This window comes from Barbatula barbatula (assembly GCF_947034865.1).
Source record: "Barbatula barbatula genome assembly, chromosome: 21".
NCBI classification, from domain to species: Eukaryota; Metazoa; Chordata; class Actinopteri; order Cypriniformes; family Nemacheilidae; genus Barbatula; species Barbatula barbatula.
The window spans coordinates 20,461,122-20,487,139 of NC_136784.1; the positions used below are offsets into that span (position 1 = coordinate 20,461,122).

The 26,018-nt window shown below is 47.8% G+C and overlaps 1 protein-coding gene across 1 annotated transcript; it reads right to left on the bottom strand.

The window, feature by feature from the left end:
• Positions 1-17,640: 17,640 nt before the first annotated feature.
• LOC306910084 (tripartite motif-containing protein 16-like) lies at positions 17,641-23,221 on the bottom strand. Its single transcript, XM_079484307.1, has 6 exons — positions 22,608-23,221; positions 22,424-22,519; positions 19,585-19,818; positions 19,302-19,449; positions 19,179-19,223; positions 17,641-18,906 (listed from the first exon to the last, which is right to left on the bottom strand). The coding sequence occupies exons 1-6, from the start codon at positions 23,175-23,177 to the stop codon at positions 18,380-18,382; spliced, it is 1,620 nt and encodes a 539-aa protein (XP_079340433.1). The 5' UTR covers positions 23,178-23,221; the 3' UTR covers positions 17,641-18,379.
• Positions 23,222-26,018: the final 2,797 nt, after the last annotated feature.

Here is a 26,018-nt window from a genome sequence, read left to right on the forward strand (position 1 = left end):
ACCTGCCCATTGTTATCTCCTTTGTTAGTCTCCCTATTTAATGCCCTCTTGTCTATTGTCTTGTGCTGGTTCGTTGTACTTGTTACCCTGTCCTAAGCCTTGTCGTGTCAGAATCTTTGAAGTTTATGCTAGTCTTTGTGAGTGTTTGTTTAGTCTTTATAGTTGAGTTCCAGTTGAGTGTTTAGTTTTCAGTTTATGGTGTTAGTTATTGTGTACTGTCTTGATACCCCCTCGTGGGTTTTTGTTTTCTGTTTTATATTATTAAAGTCCTTGTTAACCCCTTCATCCCCGTTTCGCTGCCTGCAATTGGGTTCTCCGTCACAGTTCATAACAGAACGAACCAGCCAGAACTGAACCCAGTAGGCAGCAGCAGCATGGACACTAACCGTTCCAGCTTGTCCCGCCAACTCTGCAGTCTTCGCCAAGGAAGTGAGACTGTGGACGAGTATGTGGAGAGATTCCTGGACATAGCTGAACAGGGCGTCTTCGGGGAGAGGGAGCTCGCGGTGCTGTTCAACACCGGTCTCAGAGAGCCACTCTCTCGCTCGGAGATGAGGGCGATGAGGCCGTTGGACTTCGACGCCGTGTGGCTAACGGCCGCAGCGCGTTCGGAGTCAGCGACCTCATCGAGCCCATGTTACTCATCTCCGCTGGTTGCGATACCCGAGAGTGGTCCTCTGCAGATCGGGGTTGTGGGCATCGCCACGCACCACTCTCCAACCTCTGCAGTCTCTCCACTACCGCCCAGTCTCACTGGCAAGCGGGGGAGTCGGGGATCTTGGGGGTCCTCGTCCGAGGCCTCCAATCCCGAGCCGCCCATCCCATTCACTTCGTTCCTGCAGCCGACCACCAGGCGGTTGGCTCGGCTGAAGAAGAAGAGGCAACGGAGGGCGGCTCGGAGTCCGGTGGTCCCGTCAAGTCCGGTGGTCCCGTCAAGTCCGGTGGTCCCGGTGGTCCCGTCAAGTCCGGTGGTCCCGGTGGTCCCGTCAAGTCCGGTGGTCCCGGTGGTCCCGTCAAGTCCGGTGGTCCCGGTGGTCACGTCAAGTCCGGTGGTCCCGGTGGTCCCGTCGGCGTCAAGTCCTGCCCTGCCGGCCTTCCAGCCGGCGTCAAGTCCTGCCCTGCCGGCCTTCCAGCCGGCGTCAAGTCCTGCCCTGCCGGCCTTCCAGCCGGCGTCAAGTCCTGCCCTGCCGGCGACTTCGCGCTCTCGAGCGCCGCCCCCCAAGTCCCCTGGGACTCCGCGCTTCCGAGCGCCAGGGACAAAAACTGTTCCCCCATGTCCCACACCCATTGGACTTCCTCCCATGAACTCTTGTTTTGCCCCACCCCCCCTCCCTTGTTTGTTATTGTCCCATCCCAACCCATTTATTGTTCTTGCTTGTCTGCCCTTAGTTTTGTTTACCATGTTTTGTTGGTTGTTGTCTGTTTCCCAGTCGGTCTTGTCTTGTTAGTGTTCTCCCTTGGTGAACGCCAGGGTGCGTTCATTAAGGGGGGGGTTCTGTCATGATTCTGCCTAATCTTGTCTTGGTTTTCTGGTCTAGGGGCAGATTATGACAGACCCACGTGTTTTATGTGGAGAGAAACATATTATTGTCAATCAGGACATAATATGTGTTCTCTCCAGTCTCGTCATTGGCCCCGCCCCTCTCGTTCCTAGTATTGCTTTCCTCCTGTGTCTCATTACCCACACCTGCCCATTGTTATCTCCTTTGTTAGTCTCCCTATTTAATGCCCTCTTGTCTATTGTCTTGTGCTGGTTCGTTGTACTTGTTACCCTGTCCTAAGCCTTGTCGTGTCAGAATCTTTGAAGTTTATGCTAGTCTTTGTGAGTGTTTGTTTAGTCTTTATAGTTGAGTTCCAGTTGAGTGTTTAGTTTTCAGTTTATGGTGTTAGTTATTGTGTACTGTCTTGATACCCCCTCGTGGGTTTTTGTTTTCTGTTTTATATTATTAAAGTCCTTGTTAACCCCTTCATCCCCGTTTCGCTGCCTGCAATTGGGTTCTCCGTCACAGTTCATAACAGAAAATGGGACATAGCAACACCAACTACACCAGCAACCATATTCAGAATGAGATTTTAGAGGTTTTAGCAGACATTGCGAGAAAGGATGTTATTTAAGAGGTAAAAGAAAGTGGGGTGTTCAGTATTCTAGCTGATTAAACAAAATACTTGAAACAAATTTCATTAGTGCTCAGGTACTACTATAGAGGTAAAGTGCCTGAATGTGTCATGCATTTTGAGCATGCAGACAAACTTGATGCTGCTGGGCTAACTGAATTTTTTGTAATAGCCTGCGAAAGTACGGTTAAGAATTCAGAGAATAGCTGGTTGGGCAGGGCTATGATGGGGCTTCAGTAATGAGTGGCTAACCCAGTGGTGTGTCTGCAAGGATACTGTCCCTGGCTAAGCATGCCTTTTATGTGCACTGCAATTCACATTGCCTAAATTTGGTTATTGGGGACACAGTCAGAGCAGTATCAGAAGCATCATGCTTTTTTTTGCTGAAGTGCCTTTATGTGTTTCTGTCAGGATCCTATTTGATCCTATTCCTAACTTGACAGCAGAAGTAGCACGACATACAATGCTCAATGTATCCAGAGGACCAGCCTCGAGAGTTGCCCAGACTCAGTGATATTAGGTGGCCTTGCAGGTAATGCCTGTCGAAACCTAATGGACCAGCTTCCAGCTGTGCTACATGTCCTTCATGACATTGATGAGGAGAATTATGGAGACAGAAGTGTAGAGGCCCATGGAAGCTAAACATAGATTTCATTGGCCATCTAGCAACCTTTAGAAGAATACTTGGAGATACCAAGTTTTTGAGTGACATGCTGTAGTCCTCATCAGTGGAGCAATTGAACTCGCCAGAGCAATTTAACTCATTGTAGCGCTGCAGGACTCAATAGTAAAATATAGAGATGAATCATCTTTTGATGAGCTGTGGAAAGAAGTGCTAAGCATCGCTTAGCAGGGCAACATCAGCACAGAGAGGATGTCTAAAAGGCAACCTAAAACAAGCTGGTCTTAACAACACTGTTGTCATGTCCACAGTTGGTCAGCGATACTGTGACATCGGCAAGGATGACTTTTGTAAGACTGTGACCGGCGAAGTACAACACGTACACGAGTTTGCAATAAACCACCCCGAAGGGAAACTTTTATTAAGCAGGTTAACAGGAGACGAGAGGTATACGAGGGGGATGTCGACGTCCAGTGATATCCAGCGGAGAGGAGGATCTTCCCTCACCGTATCCTTTGGCGTCTCGTACCTCCACTTCCGGGTTGGTACAGGGTTGGTGCGGTAGCGGTCCGGCCGGTCGTTCCTTCCTTACTCGTCTGTTCCTGTGGGTGTATAAAGAAAGACTTCTTAGCTTATGTCATTCACAAGAGAAGCGTAGCTCACCTTCCTTCTAGTCTCAGTGGCTTTTGAAGCCGCTGAGTAGTGGTTGCAGGTGGTAACGATCGGCAGGTGTGCCGCTCTAATTTCCTCCGTCTCCATGGCGACGCTGATTGCGCCAGGGGTGACTCGTCACACTCCCCCCCCCAAAGTGGCGCCTTATTCCGGTCGGTATCCCTTTGTGAGGTCCAGCGTAGTGATAAACCGCGCCTTTCCTAGCCGGTCCAGGAGCTCATCCACTCGGGGCATTGGGTACCCATCGAAGGTGGACACTTCATTGACCTGCCGAAAGTCGTTGCAGAAGCGGAGAGTGCCGTCTGGTTTAGGGACCATCACGATGGGGCTGGACCATGGGCTGCGGGAGGGCTCTATCACTCCAAGCTGTTTCATTCGACTGATCTCCTCCTCTATAGCCAGTCGACGAGCCTCTGGTACCCGGTAGGGCCGCTGCCTCACGATGACTCCAGGTGGTGTTCGGATCTCGTGCTGTGTTATCCTAGTCTGCCCGGGTTTCTCCGAGAAGACATCTCGGAACTGACTGACCAGGGATTGAAGGTCTTTTTTCTGGACGGGGGACAGCTGTTCCCCCATCTGGACCACTGGTGGTTCAGCCGCTGCGAATGCCGCCATCTGGGTCGGGGAGGCGATCCACTTCTTCAAGAGGTTGATGTGGTACAGCTGTTCCTCCCGTCGTCGTCCCGGCTGGCGGATGCGGTAGTTGACCGACCCCACCTTTTCCAGCACGGTATAAGGTCCCTTCCAAGATGCTAGAAATTTCGACGTGGTTGTGGGAATCAAGAGCAACACTCGGTCGCCTGGCTGGAACTCTCTAGGTTGGGTGGGTCGGTCATACCACCGTTGTTGGGCGCGCTGGGCCTCCATGAGGTGTTCCTTCACCAAGGACATCACTCTGTCTATTCGGGTCCGCATTTGCTGTATGTGTTCTATTATGCTGCGGTGTGGTGCTGGCTGTTGTTCCCAAGCATCCCGGGCGATATCCAGGAGCCCGCGGGGTTGCCGGCCGAACAGGAGCTCAAAAGGTGTAAAGCCTGTAGACGCCTGGGGCACTTCCCGCACACCGAAGAGCACATAGGGCAGCAAGAGGTCCCAGTCACGCCCATCCTCTGCCACCACTCTGCGAAGCATCCTCTTCAAGGTTTGATTGAAGCGTTCCACCAGTCCGTCAGTCTGGGGGTGATACACCGATGTCCTGAGCTGTTTTACTTTGAGTAGGTGGCAGGGGTCCGCCATCAGCCGGGACATGAATGGAGTTCCCTGGTCAGTCATGACTTCCGTTGGAATGCCCACTCGGCTGAACATCAGGAAGAGCTCCTTTGCGATCGCCTTGGTCGTAGCCTTGCGTAGGGGCAGGGCTTCTGGGTATCGGGTCGCATAATCCACAATGATCAAGATGTATTCGTGTCCCCGGGCAGACTTCGGCAACGGTCCTACCAGGTCCATCCCTATGCACTCGAAGGGCACCTCAATCACTGGAAGTGGAATGAGCGGGCTGGGCGGAGGACGCTGGGGCGACTTTTGTTGGCAGGTAGGGCAGCTCTGACAGAACCTCTTTACCTCCGCCTCGAGACCGGGCCAGTGGAAACGGTCACGAATGCGTTGTGTCGTGTTAGCAGCCGCCAGATGTCCCGCCATGGGGTGGGTATGTGCCAATTCGAAGACCGCCTCGGTCTTTTTCTTGGGGACCACCAGCAGGAACTTTTCCTCCCCCCGCCTTAATGCGGCACAGTACAAAAGACCCTGCTTGACCACGAAATATGGGAGGGGGTGCGGGGCAGGCTCCGTCGACCACTCTGACCTGGCCCCAGCTAGTTCCACCGCCTCGATAACTTCACGGATGGTGGTGGGCCCCCGCATACTGACTGCCGTCCTATACCGTCTTGGTAGGCACCGTAGTAGTCGATCGACCACCACTCGTTCGGCTACCTGGAGTGCTGAAGGTTCCCTCGTTAAAAGCCAGAGATGTCCCAGTCGAGTCAGTTGGGCAGCTTGGGCCCTCACCGGTACCCGTTCATCGTAGGCCCATTGCTGGAACTGTTGGGCAGCGCTGCTTGGAGACAAGCCTACCTGGGCTAGGATCTCCCGCTTTAATGCATCATAGTTATCCCTGGTCGGGGGTTGTAGGTTGAAATAGGCCCGCTGGGCTTCGCCAGTCAGGAGGGGGGCCAGGATCCGAGCCCACTCGGCTTTGTCCCACATTTCCCGGTTGGCCACGACCTCGAAGGTATGGAGGTAGGCCTCGATGTCATCTTGGGCAGTGAGTTTTGTCAGTAGCTGATGGGCAGTATTCCTCGCGTCCGGCAACGGCACCCGGGCAGCGGCTGCTTCTCTCATCATTCCCAGCGCTTGGTCGGTGCTCTCCTGACGCAGAGCTAGCTGCTCCGAGAAGCGTTGCACTTGGTAAGAGTACACCCAGCAGATTTAATGTGGCCAAGAAAAGCAAGATGAAAACAAACCGTGTGTAACTGTACAAAATAAATTGAACTGATCGGCCATATTGAAGTGGGCGATGAGTGGGAGCTTTGATTTTTGTTACTTTTCGGCGGCCCCCCAGATTAATTGTTGTTACCCCCTGTGCCCCCCACCAGAAAAATTATCTAGACCCGCCCCTGGACATCTGAGGCTGAGACTACTCGTGATGTAGGTCCAACCCTGTCCCGCCGCACGCCTTCAGGGGCTAGCCTGTTTTCAGAAATATTCACAACTGTATCTGTCTTTTATTAATTTGATCAAGCTAAAGACTCTTCGAAGATACAAAGTATGCAATACTACTCTCTAGGTAGGTGAAGAGTGGGGTAAGATGAGCCATTTTTTACTTATGTGGTACTCAACAAGAAAGAAAACAAGGCATAAGTGCAATACAAGTCATAAGTATTTAATCTTATTTCAGGATGTTTCCTATCAATCTAAATTATTAGAACACATCTATGGTTTTAATAACATGGCATCATAAAAAAAGAGTGCTCCTGTGGCTCAGTTTGCCCCATGATTGTCCGAGTCAGGGGGTAAATGTCATGATTCCGCTATCATGTCATGTTTATTCTTGGTCTTGCAGCGGAGTCATGGCATAGCCTTAGGTTTTGTGTGAGAAAGCCATGTGCTTTCTCGTGTCTCGTCAGTGTTTCCCGCCCTTTTGTCTCGTTAGCCTTCCCATTAGTGTTTCATTACCTTCACCTGCCCCTTAGTAATTATCCTGTGTTTGTTCCCCTATTTAATGCCCTCTTGTCTATTGTATTGTGCTCGTTCGTTGTACTTGTATGCCGTTCTTGTTGTCTAGTACATGAAACCTGCTTTAGTAAGTCAAGTCAAGTCTAGTCTTAGTGTTTTGTATTAGTTAGTCTTTGTCAGTGTTAGCTCTAGTCTGTTTTAGTTAAGTCCTCCTTCAGTTCTCGTATGTTCTTTTACCCCATTGTGGGCCTTTGTTTTGTGTTTTGTATTTATTAAAGTCTTGTTAACCCCTTCATCCCTGTTTCGCTGCCTGCACTTGGTTTCTCCTTACACAGTTCATAACAGTAAATTGAACCATATGGAGATGTACTGAGAATGCAGCTGAATTTGATAAAGATTATTACTAAAAAAAAATTACCATGATTAACCTTCCAAAAAAGTAATTTGATCATTATTTTCCCTTGCAAATATTATGTTATTCTTTTAAGCTAACTTTTAATGCTTTAGATTGTGATCCGCAAGGAACTGCATAAGTAAACTGAATTTACGGTGTATGTTTTGGTAACTATTGTGTACGTGTAGGTATAAGGGAACGTCTCGGGTTACTCGGCTGTAACCATGTTCTCTGAAAAAGCAAGAACGAGTTGGAGGTATCTGAACCCCACAAGGTTGTGTGGCATGTGTGCACAAGCCAAGAGGATGCATCAGTCGGACACTAGGATGAAGAACTCAGGACGTAAGAGCCTGGAGTAGCATGGACATCCAGATTATAAAATCTGACAGATGTGTACGAAGAGGACTAGCATGCCGCATCACACAATTGCTGTAAGGGGGACACCTCTTGCTAAGGCCATAGAAGATGACACCCCTCTTGTTGAATGAGTTTTGACTCCTAAAGGTGAAGCGTGACCGCGCGCCTTGTAGGCCAGAGCAATAGCATCCCTCAGACTGATATAGTCTGCTTGGTGGCACCTCCCCCCTGGTTGCGGCCCCTATAACAAATGAAAAGCTGCTCTGGTTTACGCCACTGGCTGGTGCGGTGGACTTAATTTTGGAAGAGCACGTACTGGACACAGTAAGTGTAATCGTTCCTGCTCCAATGTCATGAACAGCGGAGGGCAGAAGGCTTCAGGAGGGCGAGGTCGAGAGCACCTGCAAATCTCCAATTCTCTTAAGAGAAGTGATTGATGTTAGACAAAACATCTTAAGGGTCAGAAGCCTGACAGGTACTGACTCCGCAGCTTCAAATAGGGCACCAACCAGGCCCTCGAGCACTATAGCAAAATCCCATTAAGGAACTGTCTGTCTAGAAGGAGGCCTCAGCCGCCTAACTCCACAAATGAAGCGGGTGACTAAAGGGAGTTTCCCACAGAAACCCCAGCAATCAGGGCGTGGCAGGCCGAAATCAGAGTGAAGTCTCAGATTTGTTTGACTATCACGGGGTGAAGTTTCCATTAACCGTTTGTCACAGCTTGTCAGGACAGCAATTCTGCTCCCACATTCATGTGCCCCGGATGTGAATTGCTCTATGGGACAGGAATTTGCTCTCTGCCCAAGGCAGGATCTGCTGGGCCAGTTTGTTCAGATTGCGCGACCGCAGCCCGCCCTGGTGATTTATGTACGAGACTACAGAAGTGTATTCCACCCACACTAGGACATGGTAGCCTTGTAACCGCCGGATGTATTATTACAGGGCCCGAAATACAGCCATCATTTCAATGCAATTGATGTGCTAATCGAGAAGATGACCTTTCCAGATCCCTTGGGCTGGACAGCCATATAAGACCGCACCCCGACCTGTGAGGGAAGCGTCTGTCATTAGCATCTTGCGACGACAACACAGACCGAGACCTTAAGTCAGAAGCCGAGGTCTGAACCACATCAGTGCAAAGGCCCTTGCGCATCACCCTTATTTGCCTCTGGGCCTTGGCCTGTGGATGAAACCCCCTGGTTGTGAGCCACAGCTGAAACAGTCTCAAATGCAGTAGGTGCAAAGGTATCACAGTGGAAGCCACCGCCATATGACCTAGAACTCTCTGAAAGTGATGAACAGTGACTTTCTGGTCTAGCCTGATGCTCCTCATTGTGCTCTGGATGGATTCGACATGTGCAGGAGACAATTGTGCCTGCATCGCGATCGAGTCCCATATAACCCCCAGATACGTTGCATTTGCGTAGGGGAAAGAACGCTTCGAGATGAGCTAGGATGACATCCCGATGTCGTAAAGCCTTGGCTACAGCCCAGAGTAAATCCTCAGTTGCCTACACGATGCGAGAGGACTGCCCCAAGGCGGTGCTTTCTAACCCTGCAGAAAAAAGGGAAGCCTCGTCTCCCGTGCCTCAGCAAGATCCGCAGCAAAACCGCGAACCCCAGAAAAGGCGAGCTGAGCACGCAGTACCCGAAAGTCAAAGACATTGCATAGTTGTCTGTTGAAATGTCAAGACAGACATGGACGACACTTCTAATCAACAAGACCTTGTTGTATCCATCTACCAAAAGTCATAGTGAAGTCAGAAGCCAACTTGCACACAAGTGTCATCGACAGAAGGTGTATTATGACAAGACCAGTAAACCTCTTCGTTCCCTGATGAAAGGAGAAACAGTCAGACTGCAAACACACCATGGATATAATAAAGTCAGAATCATTAAAGAAATCTGCAAGGAACCAAGATCCTATGTTGTGGAATAAGACCACTAACCTCTGACAACACAGGATGAAGAATACAACAAAACAAAACCCGAAAGACTTTGTACACCAACACAAGAGAAAAGTTCCTTGACAAGTAAAAAAACACAAGCAAACAGATAACACCTACAAGTTCAGTAGCATCATCCCAGAGTGTAATGCCTGCCAAGCAACCAGAAAATACTATGTAACTCGATCAGGCAGTATTTCCAGATCTAACCCAAAGTATGCAAAGTGAAATGTTCAGCTATATTTCAAATGAAGAAAGAAATTGATAACTTATGTGTGGTAAACCGTTTCAAGCTTTATATGTTGACAAAATGTTATTGTTTTAAGTAACAAGAGCATACTTGGTTATACATGCTTTATTTTGAGTTAATAAGAACAATTATTATTTGTTTACAAAAAGAGACTACTAAAGAAAGATGATGTAGAACATTGTGAGAGGCGCCCAGAGCCAGTGCCCAGGAGGAGGCCACACCCCTGGTGGAGTGCACCCTCACTGCGAGCGGGCACGGGAGATCTTGTGATCGGTAAGTACGCTTCCTTCAGGTCGATTGCCTTGACGCATGACGGACGTCAGGATGCGCAGCTTGAGTAGGTGCTTGTTCAAGGTACGCAGGTCCAAGATAGGGTGCAGCCCGCCGCTCTTCTTCGGGACAATGAAGTACGGGGTGTAAAACCCGGAGCACATCTCAGCCAGAGGGTCGCGGGGGAGACCCCGGGGAGGAGAGCGGCTCTGCCGAGAACATCGCGAGTCTCAGCGTCTCTCCAGTTTTAGCATTTATATAGTGTATTTCTTGCTCATCTCGGGTCTGTTCGTCCAGAACAGTTGTGCATTTACATCGTACACCCGGCATGAGCTTTTGGATATCAGTTTACGCATTTCCGGAAGTTTTATCAACATTCAACTCATCCCTGAGATCGTCAGAACATCCGATGCTACGCACCCCACACAGCCGGGCGGAAGTGCTCGCCGGCGGCGTCGAGATCGTAAACAAAGGCGGGGGAAGCGCGGAGGGCTAAGAGCTAGGCTAAAGCTAACACCACACCGGCTCTCTTTACCCAGCATTTTCCTTGCTAATGTTCGATCATTAGTGAACAAAATGGATGAGATTCGACTCCGCATCATCAACAGCAAAAGACTTTTGAACTGCAATGTCATAATCTTCATGGAAACATGGCTACACAGCGGCATACCGGACAACGCTATTGAGTTAGCGGGCTACAACACACATCGTGCATTTACATCAACAAATCTTGGTGCACAAACTCTGTTATTATCGGGAGACACTGCTCGGCTAACCTTGAGTTTCTCATGGTTAAATGTAGACCGTTTTATCTTCTAAGGGAATTTACTTCCACCATTATAACGGCAGCTTATATTCCACCGGATTCTGATGCCAAGCTTGCTATGAAAGAACTTCATGCAGCCATCAGTAAACAACAGACTGCTCACCCGGAGGCTGCATTTATTGTTGCGGGAGATTTTAATCACTCAAACTTAAAGACAGCGCTCCCTAAATTTCACCAGCATGTTTCCTGCCTCACAAGAGGAAACAAAACTTTGGATCATGTCTACACAAACATGGCTGAAGCTTATGCCGCGACCCCCCTCCCCCACCTGGGTCAATATGATCACCTTTCTTTGTTCCTCACCCCCAAGTACATTAATCTCATTAATTGTGTGAAGCCATCAGTGAAGACCATCAAGGTGTGGCCTGCGGGGGCAGACTTCTCACTCCAGGAAAGGTTTCTATACACAGACTGGAGTCTGTTTGCTTCTCAGGCCACCAGTGGCTCTCACACGGACATCGACAGTTACACCTCCTCTGTATTGGACTACATCAATTCCACCATTGATAATGTCACAACCCAGAAGCAGACACAGACCCAGAAGCACAACCCCAATCAGAAGCCATGGATGAACAAGGAAGTGCGCCTCCTGTTGAAAGCACGCAACACTGCCTTCTGATCGGATGATGCACAGGCCTATAGTACTTCTAGGGCAAATCTGAAGAGGGGCATCAAAAAGGCCAAGCACTGCTACAAGCTGAAGCTAGAGGAGCTTATTTCCAATTCTCACAGTCTGTGACACAGTTGGTCCCCCACAGGGCGGTTCCGTATGATGTGTCCTCATGAGCCGGCTCCCGTGTTGACCTCTCCTAGGTGGGCCTCCACCTCGAGCAGTACAACCGCACATTGTTCCCATGAGTTCACCCCCGCAGGCGAGACCATGTAGGTGTCTCCACTAAAACTCCTACCTGTGGTAGGAAGTGGTCTCCGTTGCGCGTTTCCTATTCCTGAGGGAATAGTGCTTCCCAATGCTCCTTACGGTGTCAGGCGGCCATCTCACTCTCCACGAGGGATCGACTGATGAGAGAGCGCGTCAGCTGTCTGGTTCAGGTCACCCGGGATGTGTCAACTGTTGACTACACAGGAGGAGGTGTCAGGCGAGTTGTGTTAAATGCCCTGATGGTTGATATGTTTCGGCAGTTGTGCTGTCTGACCGGACCAGTATCTGCTGGCCCTGCACGAGAGGCCCCCTCAATGCAAGTAGAACAGCTAACAACTCTAGGCAGTTGATATGACAGCGCAGGTGGGGGCCCGTCCACCGACCGACACTGCGCACCCGTTGGACACCGCAACCCTGCAGGAAGGCGTCTGTTGTCACCACGACTAGCCTCGAGACCTGCCCAAGAGATCTTGTGATGTGTCAAGATAAGCCAGTCGTTGAGATAGTTTAGTACATGAACACCTCTCTCCCTGAGTGGAGCTTCGGCCTCTAGTGCAGGGCCAGCACGTACTGGTCCAGACAACTGCTGAAACATATCAACCATCAGGGCATTTAACACAAGTCGCCTGACACCTCCTCCTGTGAAGATGTACCTCCTGAGGGGAGGTTCCGAGACAGGGAGACTAGAGGTACGATCTGCTTTGTCGACCCCACGGGGGGTGGTTTTATGGCTAGCAGTGCTGGTCCCTCATCGGGGGGGCCTCGGGGGGGCCCCAGGTCTGCTGTTTGCCTGCCCAGTGATTGGCGCAGCTAAATCACAGTCGAGGTGAGAGTGCTGAAGGCTGCTTATGTTTATTCTCGCCATTGCGTGTGGGCATTGCTGAAGGGGCCCAGCAGGTGTTGGGATGGGGCGCCTCGTCAGGAACGCTTCTGCTTTCGCGGCAGCTGCTGAGTAGATAGTGGTCTCTTCCTCAGTGTCTTCTTCCGGATGGCACCGGAGCCGATGACAAAGAAGGCCGGGGCTGTTGTCGAGCAGGTGCTGTGCACTGCAGCCCAATGCTCGCGGTGGCCGGAAAGAGCATGGCCAACATCTCGACGTCCGCCTGACCTCCCGGGGGCTCCAAGGAATAATTGGGTTTGGATGCTAGCAGGTCGCCCTCCGATGCTGCAAAGGACATCTCATCATCACGCATAGTTTCCGAGTGCATGGCGGAGGAGCAAGATGGAGTGGGACCATCCCTTGGAGAACTGCCAGACAAGAGAGACGGGGCATGAATGTTCCGCGAGCCGGTGGCTGGCGGAGTAACCCTCACAGTAATGCCCATATTATAATAATAATAATAATAATAAATTTTATTTGTAGAGCACTTTTCATAATAAAATCTCAAAGTGCTACAGAAGCCATATCAAAACACATAGATTTTAGAAAACAACAGAAAACATTTATAGGCAATAAAATGCAAACAGAAAAAGAAAAAACAGTTAAAATGAGCAGTGGAGAACAAATTTAAGATTCGGAAAGGCTACGAACAACTTATGAACGCCTGCCTGAACAGAACAGTTTTTAGCTGTTTTTTAAAACTGTCCACAGACTGTGGTTTTCTCAGATGTTCAGGGAGGGAGTTCCAGATACGAGGGGCAGTCACGGAGAAAGCTCGATCTCCCATGGTGCGGAGTCTTGAGCGCGGCTGATGGAGGAGGTTTGTGCTTTGGGACCGGAGGTTATGGGTAGATGAGTGCGGGCTAATGAGGTCTTTGAGGTATTTCGGGGCGTTGTTGTAGATGCAATGGTGGGTGATGAGGGCAATCTTGTATTGAATTTTTGAGGTTATGGGGAGCCAATGAAGGTTCTGAAAAATGGGAGTGATGTGTTCGTATTTGCGAATTTTCATCAGAGTTCGGGCAGCACAGTTCTGAATGAATTGAAGTTTCTGAAGGTGTTTATTTGGGATACCAATGAGCAGGCTGTTACAGTAGTCCAGTCTGGAGGAGATTAGTGCGTGGATGAGTTTTTCTGCGTCAGAAAAACTCAGGAAGGGGCGTAGTTTTGAAATGTTTCTGATATGAAAAAAGCAGGTTTTGTACAGATAATTGATGTGATTTACAAAGGTCAGTTGTGGGTCCAGCTTCACACCGAGGTTGGTGACAGTAGTTGAGAGGGGGATGTCTTGACCGGAGAAAGAGATAGTGGTTATGAGGGATGACTGGACCTGATGAGGGGTGCCGATTTGTATGGCTTCAGTTTTGGAAGTGTTAAGCTGGAGGAAATTTTGACTCATCCAAGCCCTAATCTCCTCCAGGCAGTTTGAGAGGGTAAAAGATGATGGTGAAGAGGGAGCAGCTGATGATGGGGTGGCCAGTGATGGTGAAAGAGCCGGGGTGGAGCATGAATCGGTTTGCAGGTATAACTGAGTGTCGTCAGCATAACAGTGAAAGGAGATGCCGTGTCGGCTGATGACACGACCCAGTGGCAGCATGTACAGAATAAAAAGCAGGGGTCCCAGGATAGATCCTTGGGGGACACCACAAGTGACAGGAGCTGTTTGGGACCTGGCAGATCCCAGGCTGACATATTCTGTCCTGTCAGTGAGGTAGGAAGTGAACCAGTCCAGTGCAGAGTGACGTAAACCAATGTCAGTGTGGAGGCGGTTTAGAAGGATGTGGTGGTCGACGGTGTCAAAGGCTGCAGAAAGGTCGAGTAGGATGAGTATAGAGGAGGATCCAGAATCTGCAGAAATAAGGAGGTCATTGATAACCCTCAACAGTGCTGTCTCTGAACTATGGGCAGGACGAAAACCAGATTGGAATGTTTCAAATAGTAAATTACGTTGTAGATGTTCCTGTAGCTGAGCAGCAACAGCTTTTTCAAGCACCTTGGAGAGAAATGGAAGATGTGAGATGGGCCGGTAGTTGGAGAGGCATTCTGGGTCAAGGTTGTGTTTCTTCAAAAGAGGTTTGATAACGGCAGTTTTGAGTGGGGGTGGAACAAGACCAGAGTTTAACGACTGATTTATAATTTGTGTGATGAGAGGACTAATAGCCGACAGGTTAGATTTGATGAGTGCTGTAGGGAAAGGGTCCAGGGGAGAGGTGGAAGGCTTTATCTTTTTGATGAGATCCTGAACTTCGATTTGTGTGACTGCAGTGAAAGTGCTGAAAAGAGGAGGTTGTGAGGAAACAGATGGTGGAGATGGATCTGGCGAACCTGAAAGCTGAGACCGTATGAGGTTTATCCTATCTCTGAAAAATTGAAGAAAACTGTTGCATTTTTCTGCTGTGGGTTCAGAATAGGTTTGATTTTTGGGGTTTAGGAGTTGATTTATGGTGGAAAAAAGCTGTTTGGAATTTCCCGGACTGTTATTGATAATGTTGGAGTAGTAGATGGACCGAGCTTGTTTTAGAGCCGCTGCATAGGCCTTCTGGTGTTGTTTGTATGCCAGCTTGTGTACCACCAGGCCTGATGATTTGACACGCCTCTCAATGGCACGGCCACCAGCCTTCATCTTTCTTAGTTCGGCCGTGAACCAGGGGGTAGAACGAGAGAAAGACACAGTTCTTGTTTTAAGGGGGGCATGTGTATCAAGGAGGCACTGAAGAGAAATATTATAGTGTTCAACTGATGTATTGACTGATGGATGGTTGACTGAGGCCAGCAGTTTTATATCAGAGTACAAAACGACAGGGTTGATGTTTTTTATATTTCGAAAATGGATATCACGTTCTGGCTTAGGGAGGGGGGACGGGCAGGAGACGTCCATGGAGATGATGCTGTGATCGGAAACGCCCAGGTCATATACCAACAAATTTTTGATGGAAGGAGAGTCAGAGATAACCAGATCTATATTATTATCACCCTCGTTGCTCGTTGCACCCTCATTGCTCGCAGGCCATAGCCACCGCGGTCACAGAACGGGAAGCAGACGAGGTAGTGGCTGGATCCCAGAAGAACTCAGCCACCCGTGACCGCAACGTCTGAATCACCATCCGCCCGCAGTGCAGGCATGACATATCCACGAAGGGATAATCCATGTCCGTCCCCCTATTCAATGAGTGTATTGCACCTACGAGAACAGCGGAAATTAGCTCTTTTAGAACACCACTGGAACTGCCGAGACGCCCAGGGGAAGTCACTGACAAGGGCCACTCCGCAACACGTCGTGGCAATTTCTAGATGTCATCAGATGCAAAGGTTCCGAAGAACAAAAGGTGAATTAATGCAGCACGCCGTCTTCCTCTTATACCCGGATATCCGTTGGCGGAGTCCGGCATGCATATTTAATTCGCCAGTTTCATTGGCCTTTTCAAAATAGTCAGAAGATGATAGGTTCTTAAGTCAAACCCCATCTGTCGGTTCGAGAGGCCGACAGAAAGGGAAATTATGATTTCTTCTGAAGTTATTTTGACACGTGTCTTCTCCTTGAGTACAGGAGTTACACCTGCATACAAGCGTATATGTTTCTCAAATATTGATCCAGTAAAACAAATTCATACTGTAAAATAAAATAACTGAAAACCTGTAGAAAGAGTGATTTATTCTTTATTTTATAATCATTTGTAGCTTTAAAGGATTTATTTATTACACCCCATATAAGCAGATTTTTCTCATGTTAATGGCTGACATCCCAGCCAGCAATGACATGTGGGGCCCAGATGGGTTAAGTACGGGTTCCATGGTTACTGTGTGGGCATGGGCTTTGGCTGGGTGAAATCAGCGGGTTTTGTAGTATGAGTCCCACATAGGAAGCCCATATGAGCTAATTTCATGGGCCCCATAAGGGACAGGCATGGGCCAATTGGGCATGGGTTTGAACTGAGAACACATATATGGGTCCTGCATAGCATATTTATGGGCCAAGAGGGCATGGGTTTGAACTGAGAACACATATATGGGTCCTGCATAGCATATTTATGGGCCAAGAGGGCATGGGTTTGAACTGAGAACACATATATGGGTCCTGCATAGCATATTTATGGGCCAAGAGGGCATGGGTTTGATCTGGCAACACATATATGGGTCCTGCATGACATATTTATGTGCCGAGTGGGCATGTGTTTGATCTGGGAACACATATATGGGTCCTGCATAGCATATTTATGGGCCAAGTGGGCATGGGTTTGATCTGGGAACACATATATGGGTCCTGCATGACATATTTATGTGCCGAGTGGGCATGTGTTTGATCTGGGAACACATATATGGGTCCTGCATAGAATTTTTATAGGCCAAGTGCCCATAGGTTTGAACTGGGAACACATATATTGGTCCTGCATGGTACATTTATGGGCAAAGTGGGCATGGGTTTGAATTGGGAACACATATATCGGTCCTGCATGGTACATTTGTGGGCAAAGTGGGCATGGGTTTGAACTGGGAACGCATATATGGGTCCTGCATGGCACATTAATGGGCCAAGTGGGCATGGGTTTGAATTGGGAACACATATATCGGTCCTGCATGGTACATTTATGGGCAAAGTCGGCATGGGTTTGAATTGGGAACACATATATTGGTCCTGCATGGTACATTTGTGGGCAAAGTGGGCATGGGTTTGAACTGGGAACGCATATATGGGTACTGCATGGCATATTAATGGGCCAAGTGGGCATGGGTTTGAACTGGGAAAACATATATGGGTTTTCAGTACTCTTTCCACCACTGCCTGTTATGCACACAACACCTAATTAGGCTCATTCATAATAAAGCCAGCGAAGCAGTTAACGTTTGTTAATTCTCTCACATATCCTTTAATTTACGAATTTTACAGTATTTAATTGTTATTTGGTCAGGCAGTTCTTAGGACATCTATAAGGGGCCTGTAATGCAAAGACCTTGTTTCGCGCTCAAAACGTTAACTGCTCATTCGGAAAGCACTGCTGCTAGCTGGATATTATTGATTTATTTACCGGTATGTTGTGACTTTGAAAGATTATGTTTGTTGTTTAATGTAACAATTTTGTATTATTGTATTAATGTATTTTTTGGAGAGATGTTTTTTTTCAGAGATTTTTTTTAAAATATAGTTTTGATTTGTTGACATGTGACATTTAAATTATTTTTTAAAGATCATTTTTGTTGTTCAATTTGACAATAAATTCCTTGCAGTTCTTATATTCATTCTTCGTTTTTAGTTTTTCTTAGATTGTTTCCTTAAACCATTTGGCATGGTTGGGCTTAGATAGGCCTTGCATCAATTGCCCAGTTAGGACCCACATAAGATCCTTACAGAGCCCACTTTAAGCCCATAGGGGCATTCACGGTTGAATCCTGGTGCAAGCCCACTTTAAACCCCTTTAGGCAGGTGGGGCCCAAATTACAGGTCCCACTTAAAACCCATCTGGGCATCCACGGCTGGCCCCCGTGTGGATCCCGGGTGCAAGACCATTTTAAACGCCCTATAAGCAGGTGGGGCCCAAATGGGTCTGTCATGAATTGCCCAGTTAAGATCCCACATAACACCCTTATAGATCCCTTTTAAAGCCCATCTGGGCATCCACGGCTGGATCCTGGGGGCAAACCCCTTTGGGCAGGTGGGGCCCTAATGGGTCTGGCATGACCCACATAAGACTCTTACAGAGCCCATTTAAAGCCCATCTGGGTTGCCATGGTTGGATCCCGGGTGCAAGCCCACTTTAGACCCATTTGGGCAGGTGGGGCCCAAATGGGTCTGACATGAATTGACCAATTAAGACCCATACAGTACCCTTACGGGTCCCACTTTTAGTACGTCTGGGCTTCCACGGCTTGCCCCAATGTGGATCCCGGGTGCAAGCCCATAATGGTGCCCACATTTGCCGCCCATGAAGCCCTCATCTGGGCCCCACATGTCATTGCTGGCTGGGATGTTATGAGTGTGTTGTGTGGAATCTCTGTATAATCTATAGATCACACAGTTTCACTGATGAATTCTCATAAACATTAAATCCAGGATAGAGAGGTTGAGTGAATGTGGTGCTGATGCTGTGGATGAGGGTCATTGTGTCAGAGACGCTGTAGAAGGACAGAATTCCTGCTCTCTCATCAACATACACTCCTATTCTATCAGATCGGGGCTTTACAGGGAGATCAATCATGATCATATTGTGACAAATTGAGTAACTGAAGGCAGAGCAGAACAAACTCCAGGACTGATCAACCCATCCAAAAAAACACTCATGGCCACGTCCCTTCCTCCCGATGCTCTTATATGACACTGATATATCCACATTATCACCAGTCCACTCAATCTCCCAGTAACAGCGTCCACACACACTCTCTCTACACAACACCTGATACCACACATCAAATCTGTCTGGATGATCAGGATACTGCTGGAGTGTTTCAGTGTTTGTGATCTTTCTGTTTCTCTCAGACAGACAGAGATTATTATTCACTGTGTTTAGATCCAGAGTCAACTGATGAGAATCTGATGAAGGAAAAACACATCACAGAATGATGAATATAAACATCTGATCCATGTCTCGTATCTGAACTCTTCATGTATGAGTGTCCTGAAGAAGCTGTGTGTGATTCATATGTATTTAGACAATATTCAACTATAACTGACGTCACAGATGTTTTGTTTCTTATGACTGAATGTATTTTCATGAAGTGTGTCATTATGTATGATTTATGATCAAGTCTTTCATTCTTCAGAGAGATGCTCTTCTAGAGGAGGTGTGTGTGTGTGTTATTTACATTGTAGGAAGTCGTCTCTGGTCCGGGGGTCAGTGATGTGTGAGACTGTGGAAATCAGCAGATAGAAACTGTGTCAATCTCATGATGTCATTCTAATATGATGTCAGATGTCCAGTGTCTTACCTGAGATCTTTCTCATGTGCTGTGTGCAGAAATCCTGTAGTTTGTCTCTCAGCTGACGGACAGATTCTCTCACAGCATCAAAAGAAAAGAGGAAATTGACACTGATGTCGTCTGAAGATTCAGGAGGTGCAGAGAGAGACTGAAAACTCTACACCATCAGATAAACACACAAACACCATCATGACTTCACATTGAACAAGCCGTACTGACACAAGATATGATGTTGTTTAGACTGTCAGTGTAATGTGGATGAATGAAGAGACTTCACACATCTGTGTGTGACCTGTAGGAAAGTGATGTGATCATCTGTGTGTAAAATCTTGTCCAGCTCAGCGTCTCTCCTCCTCAGATCATCAATCTCCTGCTCGAGTTGCTCCAAGAGTCCTTCAGCTGGACTCACTGCAGTCGTCTCCTGATCTCTGATCAGCTGTGTGACCTCAGAGCGTCTTCTCTCAATGAATGACATCACTTCAGTGAACATCATCTCACAGTCCTCCACTGCTGTCTGTGCACACCGCTGTTACACACACACACACACACACACATTACAGTTACACACACAGACACACACACAGCTGTTACACACACACACACACACACACACACACACACACACACACACATTACAGTTACACACACACACACACACACACACACACTGATCACACACACACACACACACTGCAGTCGTCTCCTGATCTCTGATCAGCTGTGTGACCTCAGAGCGTCTTCTCTCAATGAATGACATCACTTCAGTGAACATCATCTCACAGTCCTCCACTGCTGTCTGTGCACACCACTGTTACACACACACACACACAGTAAAGTTATTTACACACACACACACACACACACACACACACACATTACAGTCACACACACACACACATACACACACACATACGGCCACCCCAACCATTGAGAAGTGGACCGTCGCAAGCTTGCGACAAGCATTGGCCAACCGGGACTTCATACAATCTATACGTCTCACTGCAGACAAAGGCCCTGCCACCAACCACAGAGGAGCCGAATCAGGATCCCGGATCGTCACGAGCCCAGCCCGGCCCTTCCATTTCCACGCCAAGACTTTTAGCTGCCATGCCGCCTCAGCAGGTCATATACAAATTTCAACAATTCACCAACCTCTTCCCCACATCACGCCAAACTTCTGGCCAGCGGCTCCGCCGCTAACTCCTTACATGAGGCTGCCTCCGTTAGTGTCCCAAGCCCAGGTTCCCGGCTTTCCTCCCCTCCCCCAAGGGTAGGGCCCATCCTACCTCCCTCAGGCCCCCACCATTGATGCCGCTCTATGGGGCGCCATTCCCTCGTTCCTATCTCTACCACAGGCATGACCAAGTTTCTCATTGGCTACAGCAGCTTCCATGCCAGTGCCAGTCAGCGCCCCGGTTCTGGAACGACCCCCCGTCTCCACCAACATCAGGACGCAGATTTTGGCAGGTGTGGACATAGATTTATTTCAGCTTCTTTCACCACTCTCACCCCGTCAGCAGATCGACAGTTTTCTTACGGAGACTTTTCATTTACTTTACAATCATGCATTGTATGTGCATGACAAGCTCACAAAGACAGGGTACGCCCCCTTTTCAGAGCATTCACGTCAGACGAACTTTCCTTGATATTGGCAGCTATGTATATGTTGATGTACCCCAGGTCAAGAATGCAGTTGCGGCACACCTGTGCCCACAGGCAGCTGCAACCTAGAGGGAGCGAACAAGCGTGTAAGTTTTTTTTGACACTCGTGCCAAAACGCTTGCACTGCTGAGGTTTAAGCTGCCCCTGCTCGAGGAAAGACACGATTCAGCTGCGTGCCCCCACTGACTCTGCACTTCGGCCAAATAGGTGATGGCTTGCGCTGGGTTGGCTGATGTCCACTCCGGTGGTCCAAGAGGGACACCTATGGTTCAGCCTTGCACAGATATGTGACTCCAAGAAAGTACGCTTTCTCGGTGCACCCGTCGCATTTGGTAACACTGTTTACGACGGTGAAGAAGTGTGTGCTTCCCAGCAGCCCCGTTCCCGCTGCAGTCCCGGTGTACCCTCTGTAGGTGGCCCCCCATGGGAAGAGCGTTGAGGAGGGCATTGACTCCCCGTCTGCCACCTCCTAAGAAAAGTGAAGCTGATGGAAACAACCCAGGGAAGACAGGACATTGGGCGTGACTCCAGTCAACACCACTGTTGAGTCCCCTCGGGACAGCTCCTGCCCCTTCCGGACACATACTGGGCCTGTTTTTAGGGCCAGGCGCCCACTTTTTGTAGTAAGAGAGCATTCCTCTTCCCTGGTGTATTCTTCAACATAGTGTGCACTCCCCCATTGGGTCGTCCAGTCTGACGTATTTCTCACTCTTGGTTCCCCACTGGAGAACCTTTGAACTCCCCCGGCGAGACGGTGTGTGCAATTTCCACATATCACCTCCTGTCGGTAGGATGTGGCCTCCGTAGCACAGGCTCCCCTCTCAAGTTTCCTGCGCTCCCCAGTGTGCCTCACGGTGCCCGGTCGGCCATCTTGTATCTAGAGCAGGAAGGCCCCCGCCTGTGGTGGCCTTGGTAAGAGCCCTCGCCCTTATACAAGTGCTGCCTTACGTTTTTCACTGGGAAATCATGATTTGCGGCAGTGCTCACCCGTGACTCTCCTAGGCCGGTCAGCGTCGCGCCGCTTTAGGTTGTGATACAGCAAAGCTCATCGGCATTTCTTATAGGAACCCCATCTGTCGGTTCGACACAACGTCGAGAGATGCCACAACGCATGTGTCCTTTATGCCACAACACTTTGCAAGCTGAGGTTACATCTGTAACAAAGACGTTACACACACACACACACACACACACACACACACACACACTGCAGCCATCTCCTGATCTCTGATCAGCTGTGTGACCTCAGATCGTCTTCTCTCAATGAATGACATCACTTCAGTGAACATCATCTCACAGTCCTCCACTGCTGTCTGTGCACACCGCTGTTACACACACACACACACACACACACACAGTACAGTTATACAGACACACACATTACAGTTACACACACACACTTTACAGTTATACACGCACACACATATTACAGTTACACACACACACCTTACGGCAAGACATCACATCACCTTATGAAACTCCACAGTGTCTCTAAGCTGCTGAGCATCTTTCTCTCTCTGACGGATCTTCATCTGGAACTTTCTCTGCATCTCCTTCAAGTGTTTCTGAAGGACATAGAAAGTAAAGATCATAAGTCATGTGATGATGTGTGAACATTAAGAGTCTTCAACAGTGTGTGATTTCAGTTCAGACCTCTTCATCCGTCCTCTGTGCTTCCGCTGAAACTGTGTCGTGGTTTTTATGTTTATCCATCAAACACATCAAACAAATGCACTGCTGATCAGTACGACAGAAAACCTCCAGAAGCTTCTGATGTTGAGGGCAGATCATCTCCTTCAGTTTTCTAGTCACATTCACTATTTTGTGTGAATTTCCAGAGAGAAATTCCTCATGACGTTCAAGATGAGTTTGACAGTAAGAGTTTAGACACATCAGACAGGATTTGATGGCTTTGTGTTTTCTTCCAGTACAGGCGTCACACTCCACATCTCCAGCTTCAGCGTAACAGACATCAGAAAGTTTGGTCTTCTTCAGTTTCTCCAACATTTTAGCAAACACCACATTCTTCCCTAGAACAGGCCGAGGGCTGAAGGTTTGTCTGCACTGAGGACATCTGTAGATTCCCGTCTGATCGTCCTGATTCCAGAAGTCTGTGATGCATCTCATACAGTAAGTGTGTCCACAGTGAAGAGTCGCTGGATCCTTCAGTAGATCCAGACACACTGAACACATGAAGTGATCCTCTGAAAAACCTTCTGCCATTTTACCACAAACACACACGTCAGCTCAAGAACACTTTTACTTTCACTTTTCCTGAATGCAGTTTCCTGGTTGTGTGTTTGAGAGACGTGTGCAAAACAGGCGTGTCTGTGAATCTAATAAAAGAGTTCACTGTGTGTCATACAGAAGCCATAGTGGCAATAAACCTCAAAGCACTGATCCAATGAACTCAAACAAACACATTTATTGTTGGATCAGTATGAATTAACAGGACAAAACAGAACTGTTACTTATTGGACCAAAAACCGCCATACGTTACAACCAAGAATACTGCTTAACTATTGACTGATGTTCGATAAAATCCTCATCTTCAGCAAAAAATCTTGCCGTTTTATTCGATAGTACTCTGTTATTTGAGAACCAGGTCGCTAAAACATAAAAAATTTTGTTTTTCCATCTTAAAAATATATCTAAACTACATCATATGCTGTCACCATCAGATGCAGAGAAGCTTATACATGCCTTTATGACATCAAGACTAGATTACTGTAATGCACTATTAGGTGGTTGCCCTGCAGGCCTATTACAAAAACTCCAACTGGTCCAAAATGCGGCAGCTCGAGTTCTTACACATACAGTATGAGCGTATTAGCCCGGTTCTGTCAACCTTGCACTGGTTACCTATAAAGCATCGCATTAACTTTAAAATCTTGCTTATTACCTATAAAGCCTTGTGTAGCAGTACCGTTCTCTGTTGTTAGGGTTATTAAATATGAAGGGGAAGTGCCCGTTAATTGCGTCCCTTGCGTATATAAGGGTGTCGCTATGTGTGTGCGTCTCTCTGCGTCATTTGGGCGAGACGCCGTGTTTCCGGCGGGACGCGTGAATGAACCTCTTTACAGTAAGAGCTGTGGCAGTGACTATACTGGCATGGTTTGTTCGTGGACTTGCCTCACAGGGATTACATGATTTTATTCGCTAAAGGTTGGACAGAGGAACCTTGTGGGAGGCGGTCGATTTGATGCTTGTTTAATACACAGCAGTTTTGGTGCCGTGTGAATCGCACTACAGGTATGTTTTAACAGTTGACTAAAATAGGATTGCTAGTAGCTGGGTTGGCCAAATTAATATTTCATTATATTTAAGGTGCGGGCCAACGTGCGAGGGACGTCACAGTGGGCTCTGGGTTCATCTAAGCTTCTGTGGGATGTTCCGTTTTTGCTGTCTGCATTGTTTTGCGCCTGTTCCGTGATCATCTGATTACCGAGATTAAACCTCAGGTTTAAAGTGGGGCGGGATTGTTCTGGCTGTCTGCTATATTGAACCCGGAGACATAAGTGTCATTAACTGTTGCGTTCACGGTGCTGAACGCGCTCCATCAGCTGGACCGACAATTACGGGCCTTTGGCGGAAAGCTTTGAGCGTCGATTATGTATTGTGAGTAACCAACAGGAGTCAGATCAGCCACCTAGCGGTCACCATTCCTTTCTGCAGTTTTCTTTAAACATTATTTGATTTTCATTTGAGTTGATTTTCGTTGTGTGGTTTATATATTTTTCCTTATTTGACTTGAGTTGTGCCAAGTATATTATCCATTACATATTTTGTGTGTGACTCAAGTCTTTTGTCTTATTTCTTTTTTTGTGTGGGCGACTAAAGGGTAGCCTTTGGAAGGTGGTTCTTTTGTTTCTTTTGTAATTTTGTTTGCCGTTTTACCCATTTCTGTCCATCCTGGCATTGTCGGGGTGGCCGGACGCCGCACCTCTAGTTGATGAGCCAAAGTGATATGGTGAACTCTTTTAAAAGTGTCTCTTAAATTGTCTGTTGTTCTGTTTAATGTTTTTGTGATAGTTGGAATTTCGTGTTATTCACTTTCTTCTCTCTTCAGAATTGGGGCAGCCAGTTGCGGAAGATTAGCATCTCGTCCCGATTGTGGTGGTGGGTGCTTTTGCCTGAATGCTGTGCTCACGGTGAGGTGTGGTGTGAGAGTGCAGTGAGTGCAAGTATGATTGCTGATCCTTTCTGCCAAGGAGTGTGAATGCCCCATTCTGAAGTGAGCGTTTGTGGATAGTTTTGTGTATAGATCATTTTCTTTGATTTATCTGTGTTGTCGTACTAAAAAAAATTTGATATATTTTTATTAATGAGAAAATAAAGTTTCTATTGTTTTATACCCAACCCATGTCTGATACCTGACTCTGATATAATGAACCTCTGAGCCTTGCTCTTTGTATTAAATGCATTTCCCTGGACAGAGGTCCCGGGGTAGTAATTTTCCTAAATCTTCAGTGTACCTCAAATCAAAGCCGCCACACTTGCATGGTTTAGCTCCTCACTACTTGAGTGAACTTCTCACGTATTACAGTCCATCACGTGCACTACGCTCTCAGGCGTCCGGTCAGTTGCTAATACCTAGAATTTTAAGTGCAGGTGGCAGATCAGTCTTCCCGCACTGTCCGGGAGGCAGCCACACTCTGTCAGTTTAAATCTAGACTAAAGACGCATCTTTTTAATCTTGCATTCACAACACTACCATTATATAGATTTTCGGAAGGTTTATGCTGCCCTAGTTAGATCAACCGGAACCAGGAACACTTCCAATAACCACTGATGTATTTGTTGCATCAAAAACTGCAGAACAGTACTCTACTCTCAGCCTCTCAGTCTTGTCTTGCTAGAATTTTATAGTTTTATTTAATTAACACTGCATATAGCAATTTATAGTATCTCTGATATTTGACCTGTATTTCTCTCTCCTTCTCTTAGGTGTGTGGTCCTTGGTGGTGCATGTGTGTGTGTTTGTGCGTGATGCATTTGTGTGTGTCTGAATCTGTGTGTCTGTGTCTGTCTTCTGTGTTTTCACCTGCATAACCTTATATATTT